The sequence below is a fragment of the Aplysia californica genome, unplaced genomic scaffold (assembly GCF_000002075.1).
Source record: "Aplysia californica isolate F4 #8 unplaced genomic scaffold, AplCal3.0 scaffold00112, whole genome shotgun sequence".
NCBI classification, from domain to species: domain Eukaryota; kingdom Metazoa; phylum Mollusca; class Gastropoda; order Aplysiida; family Aplysiidae; genus Aplysia; species Aplysia californica.
Window position 1 is genome coordinate 1,225,790 of NW_004797382.1, and position 8,583 is coordinate 1,234,372.

General features: G+C 42.1%; 1 protein-coding gene across 1 annotated transcript in view; it reads left to right on the plus strand.

Moving 5' to 3' along the window:
• LOC101849916 (arf-GAP with Rho-GAP domain, ANK repeat and PH domain-containing protein 1) overlaps positions 1-8,583 on the plus strand; it is a gene marked incomplete in the record, with an annotated part of 138,937 nt that overhangs the window by 111,876 nt on the left and 18,478 nt on the right. The window contains 7 exon segments of the mRNA XM_035969080.1: positions 902-1,010; positions 2,219-2,308; positions 2,964-3,066; positions 4,156-4,222; positions 4,657-4,729; positions 6,997-7,165; positions 8,053-8,181. Of these exon segments, the coding sequence (XP_035824973.1) occupies positions 902-1,010; positions 2,219-2,308; positions 2,964-3,066; positions 4,156-4,222; positions 4,657-4,729; positions 6,997-7,165; positions 8,053-8,181 (740 nt within the window).

The following is an 8,583-nucleotide window of genomic DNA, read 5'->3' on the forward strand; positions in this document are numbered from 1 at the left end:
TCAAAACTACCTAAATAGCCTCATTAAGACCTCAATGAAAAAGAAAAGTTGATTAATTTATTAAATGTTTATGTCAATATCACTGCTTTGGAACAATTAACTTTTTTCACTTTTCTCATCCTTCCCTTGAATCAGTACTCATCACTCTTCCCCACAAAATAGGAACAGAAAATAGCATTTGTATAGCACATATTATCATAGCTTGACAGCAAGCTCTCTGCGCTTTACACTGTATTATTACCACAGTAGATCCTAGAACACACTGTTGACATCCACCCCTTGGCGCTCGTATGACCTTATGCAGTTGCAATCACCGTAAAACCTTACTAAGGGGGCTCTCGTGGCCTTGAGGTTAAACTGTTCGCCTCTCATTCAAAGGTTCCAGGTTCGAATCCGGGTAGCGGCGGAAAAATTTTCTCCTGTATAATGGTCTCCTTTCATCTCCTTTACTGCTCTCTTGCAATATTTTGTCGTCTGCTTTCGTGTTTACTTTCTGCCCCGACCCCCTAACCTCTTTTGCCCCTCCTGTGGGCTTCTGATTCTTTCTGCAGCCGTTCTACTGCTACTCCTTGGCTCTTTCTTACTGCTGTCTTTCAGCCACACCTCTGATCTTCTTGTAAGACAGATCTACACCTAGCCTTCTCGGACAAGGCCGAAAAATCTCGGAGGTCCTGTGTGCAAGTTGCGCACGTTAAAGATCTCTTGGTTATCTAAAATCGATAAAAGTAGGCTTCGGCCACCACCCGGGCAAAATTCAAAATTTCCTACCAACTGAAAAATGTTAGGTTTGTCCCACGCGCTCATATGACTTTATGCAGTTGCGAGCGCTGTAAAATACTTACTAAAAGAAAAAAAAAGAAAAAAATCTAACTAAAACTAAACTGACTCCTCTGTCCCTCAGAATCGGCTACCAGTTTGACCTGAGCACCAGCATCAGAGAGAACCGACTGTTCACCTTCTCCTCCGACTGCAAGGACGACGCCGGAGAGTGGGTCCGCACCATCGCGAAGGTGAACCACCGACGAGTCTATTAATTTTGTTCCGGGGAAGCGTACAGTGAAAGCAACTGATTAAGCATTTTCTCTTTCAAAAACCAGTTATAAGGAAATAACTACCACCGTATTGATATTGTTTAGTTCAGACCAAGTCTTCACCAAAAATAAGAGTTGTAATGTTCAGGTGTAATGCTGTGGGTGGTTGGTGGGTGCCATGTTGGGGTTTGCTCCTTCTGTCCTTTCAAACATCTTTCTTCCATATCTCTCCTTCTTTTCTTGGTATGTTACTCTATCTAATAACACCTCTAATATTCCACATTGAATTACCTAATTGTGTGACAAGTGCCGTAAAACTTTTTACTGAAATTGAGAGTTTGCTTGCATATTGCTGTCTGAACAGTGAGGGACACAACACAACAAGCCAGTCCTAGGTGGAAAAAAGGATCATATACATGGTTGTGGTCTTTGCTAGAAAAATAGACATGCACATTTTAAAAGATCAGCTCTTCTATTGAATTTTAAAAACCCATAAAATCGTCGACCTCTGAGATAAATAGGAGAATGGGGAAAAATTAAGAAGTCGCAACCTCAGAATTATAAAGTTCTATCTGCTCTGTACCTAGTTTTAAGAGATTTGACCGCAAAGATTTTGAGTTTCACAACATATCAAGCTTTTTCTAATGCAATTGGAAATCATTTCTTTGAATATCTTGATAACTACTCCGAATAATCTTTCAAATTTGATAGGGCAGATAAAACATTTGGTATTTTACCTCATGGTCTTAGTAACTCTAACCGGCCAAAAATGTCTGATAGAACTTTGTAATTCTAGGGTAGTGAAGTGTGTGTGTGTGTGTATCTGTGTTGAGAAAAAAATAAAACATTTGTATATGTCTGTGTTGTGAAAGAACTAACAAACGTGTGTGTGTGTGTGTGTGTTATGTTATGTCTGTGTGGGAGAATAACTCTGTGGGTGGTTGGCAGGTGCTCTGGTTTGGTTTGCTTCTTCTTTCCTGTCAAACATCTATTGTCCTTATCTCCCCTTCTTCTTTTTTGTGTATGTTACTCTCTTGTAACACCTCTAATCTTTGGCACTTATATGACCTTATTGTGATGCAAGTGCAGTAAAACACTTACTAAAACTTTGTTAAAACATGTGTGTCTGTGTGTGTGTGCTGTGAAAGAACCAACAAGGTGTATATATGCCTGTGTTGTTCCCTCAGCTGATGGCCCCAGTGGCTGTGATGGAGCACGTTGGGATGATCGACATCAAGTTTGCCGGCTACGCTCACATGAAGGAGTCCCTGGTAGACGTAAGTCTATTTTCACAGACCGGAGTCAAAATCTGTAAACTGATATAGAAAGCATCATCACCATCTCTCCTGGTTTTATAGCAGAAATGTGTTTTCATAATATTATTATGACCAGTTCAAAACTGATTTGGAACATTGCACTTTTCGCTTCTGTAGATTTTTAATAAAAACTTACAACTGTCGTGTTTCTGGGCCATGATTTTATCTTTCAATCTTTTTTCTGCCGTCTGTTACGGATTTTGTTATTCCTATTTCTTTTCTGACTTCATTTTTTTTTTTTTTTCAAACCAATTGTAAGGATATGACTATCACCATGTTGATATTCTTTTGTTCAGACCAAGTCTTTTCATCTTGTCAAGTGTTTCTCTGCCATGTTGCATAATCAATTAGTCAGTTAATTGACGTCCTGCTTTAAGTTTGTTAATGTTATTTACCTTTTGAAGTAAAAAAAAGAGTCTTCATTCATCAATATTGACACTGTTTAATAGTTGTAAAGTGCATAGAGCGTGCTGTAGAGTGTGGATATGCTCTATATAAATGCAATCATTATTAGTTATTGTTATATGACTGAAAATAGATTTATCTGTCTTTCATCACTGATTAAAAAGTATCTTTCTCGTTTGTCTCTCCTTGCACGACAACCGACAACTTCCAGGAGTGGCACGAGTCATTCTTGGTGTTCAGTTGGAGAGGGCTCAACTTCATGAACACAGACCTCAAGTTCGATTACCTCGATCTACGCAAAGCCAGCAGCATCAGTGAGTAATAATAATAATAATGTAAATCATTTCTATAGTACCCACTCCCGTGTGAACACAGCTCTAGACGCTTTACATAAATGCATGTACGAACAATATTCACGCTCGCATACGCGCAAGCACACACACACTCAAACGCACACACCCAAACACAGACACACACACACACTCACACACACACACACATACACACACACACACACACACACACACACACACACACACACACACACACACACACACACACACACACACACACTTACGCAGGAGTGGTGATTGTTATTGTTGTCTTAGCCTCCATCTCGCCTGTGGGGGAATGGCGAGTTGGAATACTTTGTGCTATATAGAGGAGGGGGGGGGGAGGGGGAAATCTTGTCTGTGGGGGTTTGGGGAGTTGAAGCACAGTTTGTGCTTTATTGAGGGCTTTGTTAGTTTTATTTAGTCCAGATTGTCTTAAGATGGCCACCCTTGTGGAGGAGACAAGTGGCTGTCTTGTACAGGTGGTCTTATTACACAGTGTCATTTTAATGTAAAATATATACAAGGGAGGAAATGGGAAATAGCTGTTTGTACAGGTGATTGTTTTATACAGGTGGACGCTAGAGCAGGTTCAAATGTACATCCTTCGCCTTCTTCATTTTATAACTCTTTCTTTCATAGGTGTATTAAAAACAGCAAGAAAAATGTAGAAATTGACGATAATATAATTTCCAGAACATCCGTTTCGAATGTTTCAAGTGAGTTTGTTTTGTGAAGATTGGCAAGGGGCAGATGTAGGTTATTAGTTTGTCTGCCCATTCTAAAAATGACCTATTTAATCATGTTATCATTTTGCATGAACAGCAGTGTGCTAGTGACTCTGTATTGAATAAGTACGGTGTGATTTTGTAATGTACCTACTGTCAGTTTTTTCCTGCTTTATTTTTCTGATGTGTGTGAGGTTTTTCTCTGTCATCATGCAACTGATGTAAAATGTTCAGAGCTCCTACTTCTATGGAATACCGCTCTCTATAAATGCATTCTATTATCTATTAGCATTGATGTTATTATTATTATCATTATTATTATTATGTTATTTTTGTCTTTCAGAAATGCAAGACTCTAGCAACGGTTTTCAGAAAAAAGGCCCGTGCTTTGTCATTGGAACCACAAGAAGGTGAGTGAGACGGACACAAACAAAGCTGCTGCCCATTTGTTCATTAACTCTTCTAGAGACAGAAAAAAATGAAGTGAGAGAAGCCTGAGCTCTTGTAAAAAACACATCCCATTATCACTTTATTGTTTGCTTAGGGCAAACTTTTAGATACATAGATACATGTAACATCGGACCGAAAGAAGACTTTCACAATCTTTGAAATCTCCTGAAGAAGAGTGTAAAGTTGTCCGTCATGCCAACTATACATCCCTTCCTTTTAACCAGTGTTTTTTTATTTTTACTGGGTTTCCAGGAAAGGTTGAACGATTCGTATTGTCACAACACGATGAAATTGGGCACTCATCTTTTTTTGGGCGTAGAGAGTTATTGTATAATCTTAAAGCTTGTTCATCTTTCTTGCTTTTGATGAATGGAATCTATCCTTCCATCCCCAGGTCCTTGTACATCCAGGCTCCACTAACCAGAGACACAGAGAAGATGTTTGTTGCCCTGCGTGATGGAGTCACTGTGAGTGGTTTGTGGTCAACTGTCAGTTAGAAAGTTTCAGTCAATTTTACTGTTTGTCAGAAAATTTTAGTCAATTTTACTGTCTGTTTGTCAGAAGGTTCAAGCTTTGGTTTGTTGCAGTCAGCTATTATGTTACAAGTGCCGTAAAACTCTGACTAAAACTTTTTAAAAACTAAAAGCACCTTACTTTTTCCCTGCTCTAAACCACTAATGTTTTGATTGCTTCTCTTCCTTTACTCAAACAAATCGTTATCTCAGAATTACAAAGTTGTATGTGATATTTTTGGCCATTTTGAATTACTAAGACCACGAGATCAGAAACCAATTGTTCTATCTGCTCTATCAAAATCGTATGATTATTGCGAGTCTTTATCAAGATATTCAAAGAATTGTATTCGACAAAGATCTTTTATGTAAAATTTCTCAAAACTAGGTACTCAGCAGATAGAACTTTGTATTTCTGAGGAAGCGAAGCGTTATTGTTTTATCCCTGGCCTCTTGCTCTAAGTCTCCTCCTTTTCTCAAACAAACGCCTTTATTTTATCCCTCTATTGTTGTATAACTGACCTCATGCTGTAAGTCTCCTCTATTGTTTCATCCGTCACCTCAATCTCTAAGTCTCCTCCTGGGTTCCCTCACTTCATGCTGTAAGGGTGGTTGACGGGTGCTCTGGTGTGGTTTGCTTCTTCTTTCAAACATCTATCGTCCTTATCTCGCCTTTTTCCTTTTTATGTTTGTTACTCTCTTGTAACACCTCTAGTCTTCTGGCACTCATATGACCTTATGCAGTTGCGAGCGCCGTAAAACCTCTACTAAAACTAACAAATCTCTAAGTCTCCTCCTTGGTTCCCTCACCTCAATCTCTAAGTCTCCTCCTGTGTTCCCTCACCTCAATCTCTAAGTCTCCTCTTGTGTCTGAGTCTCCTCTTGTGTTCCCTCACCTCAATCTCGGAGTCTCCTCCTGTGTTCCCTCACCTCAGTCTCTCTAAGTCTCCTCCTGTGTTCCCTCACCTCAATCTCTAAGTCTCCTCCTTGGTTCCCTCACCTCAATCTCTAATTCTCCTCCTGTGTTCCCTCACCTCAATCTCTCTAAGTCTCCTCCTGTGTTCCCTCACCTCAATCTCTGAGTCTCCTCCTGTGTTCCCTCACCTCAATCTCTAAGTCTCCTCCTGTGTTCCCTCACCTTAATCTCTGAGTCTCCTCCTGTGTTCCCTCACCTCAATCTCTAAGTTTCCTCCTGTGTTCCCTCACCTCAATCTCTAAGTCTCCTCTTGTGTCTGAGTCTCCTCTTGTGTTCCCTCACCTCAATCTCGGAGTCTCCTCCTGTGTTCCCTCACTTCAGTCTCTCTTAGTCTCCTCCTGTGTTCCCTCACCTCAATCTCTCTAAGTCTCCTCCTGTGTTCCCTCACCTCAATCTCTAAGTCTCCTCCTTGGTTCCATCACCTCAATCTCTAAGTCTCCTCCTGTGTTCCCTTACCTCAATCTCTCTAAGTCTCCTCCTGTGTTCCTTCACCTCAATCTCTAAGTCTCCTCCTATGTTCCCTCACCTCAATCTCTCTAAGTCTCCTTCTGCGTTCCCTCACCTCAATCTCTAAGTCTCCTCCTGTGTTCCCTCACCTCAATCTCTAAGTCTCCTCCTTAGTTCCCTCATCTCAATCTCTAAGTCTCCTCCTGTGTTCCCTCACCTCAATCTCTAAGTCTCCTCCTTAGTTCCCTCATCTCAATCTCTAAGTCTCCTCCTGTGTTCCCTCACCTCAATCTCTAAGTCTCCTCCTGTGTTCCCTCACCTCAATCTCTAAGTCTCCTCCTGTGTTCCCTCACCTCAATCTCTAAGTCTCCTCCTGGGTTCCCTCACTTCAATCTCTGAGTCTCCTCCTGGGTTCCCTCACCTCAATCTCTAAGTCTCCTCCTGGGTTCCCTCACCTCAATCTCTCTAAGTCTCCTCCTGGGTTCCCTCACCTCAATCTCTAAGTCTCCTCCTGTGTTCCCTCACCTCAATCTCTAAGTCTCCTCCTGTGTTCCCTCACCTCAATCTCTAAGTCTCCTCCTGTGTTCCCTCACCTCAATCTCTAAGTCTCCTCCATGTGTTCCCTCACCTCAATCTCTAAGTCTCCTCCTGTGTTCCCTCACCTCAATCTCTAAGTCTCCTCCATGTGTTCCCTCACCTCAATCTCTAAGTCTCCTCCTGTGTTCCCTCACCTCAATCTCTAAGTCTCCTCCTGTGTTCCCTCACCTCAATCTCTAAGTCTCCTCCTTGGTTTCCTCAGGGCAGCGGCAGCACCCTCAACGACCAGGCTCTGACCCAGAACAACGTGCCGGTGATCGTGGACAAGTGCCTGACCCACATCTACATGATGGGGCTCGACGAGAAAGGAATCTACCGCAACAGCGCGCAGCAGACCAGGATACGGGCGCTGCTCGATCAGTTCAAGAAAGGTCCGTTTTGGGTTTTTTTCTTCTCTCACTGTAGGCGGAAAGATCGCTGAGAAAAATCTGGACTATTACGTACTTACTTACTTTTACTTTTACTTTTTCTTTTTCATCCTCTGTTGCCGTTAAGCGTCGAGGGGAGATGCAGTTTTCTATGGTAGGCCAGCTCTGCAGCTCTTTCAGCTGTGATGTTATTATGTTTGTAATAATAAGTAGTAGTTGACATCTGAGGGGGAAAGACTTCTGAGAGGAATCTGGTTTATTAGGGAGTGTTATAATACTTCTTTCTTCTGTTAGTTTCCGTAGCAATAAATAATCCACTACCGACTTGCTTGGCCTGTCACAGTTTCACCAGAGCCTCTTTAGCCTGCAACTTTTCTGGGTGACCCGGGTTCTCCTTCACGGCTAGCGTGACGCCTCAGTGGCATAAAGCCAAACCGTACTTCGTTGAACCCAGCAGTCCCCCTGCTCTCCGGCTGATGGCAGAGAGACGGCTCTTTCTTCCTGCGACACCCAAAAGAGTATGAGCAGAGGATAAAAGTAAAGTTTTAATACTTTTACTTTTTACTTTTACTTTTTCCTCCTCTGTTGCTGCTAAGTGTTGAGGGGAGATGCAGTTTTCTATGGTAAGCCAGCTCTGCAGCTCTTTCAATAATTCATTATAAAAGTAGTAGTCGTAGTAGTAGTAGTAGATATAGTAGTAGTAGTGGTAGTAGTAGTAGTAGTAGTAATAGTAGTAGCAACAGTAGTAGTGGTAAATAGGTAATAGTAGTAGTAATAGTAGTAGAAGCAATAGAAGTAGTAGTGGTAGCAGAAGTAGTAGTAGCAGTTACTGTTGTAGCAGTAGTAGTAGCACTGGTTCACAAATCACAGTTTCCTCCCTCTTCCATTAGATGCGGGCTCAGTGACGCTGACAGACTACACAGTCCACGAGGTGGCCAACGGACTCAAGAGATTCCTGCGCGAACTGGACGACTCTGTGTTTGAACGCATCAACTACACGTCGTGGATCAACATGGCCGGTAAGGAAAGCGGATGATCGTAGCTGGGTCGTAATTAATCTTATTTAGTGTCAATGTGAGTGTAGAATGTTTATTGTAACAGTCTTGTCAACCTTTTTATGGCCAGCGCCCACTTTGACCACTTTTAGAAGGCTAAAATTTGGTCAGGTGTGTCACTTTTTGGATCATCATATTGTGCCCTTGTAAGAAAGATCTTCACCCCCAGTGGGTCGGGGGGATATAAATAGACCCACACCCCCAGTGGGTCGGGGGGATATAAATAGACCCACTGCTTCGTCTGCAGAAGGTGCAACCCCTTCAAAGGCGGAGTGTCGCACACGGACCCCAACCCTCTGGGATCCGTGTGCGACACTTACTTTGGTGTATCCTCCTCTTCTCCTTCCTTCTTTCTTTCTTCTTCTT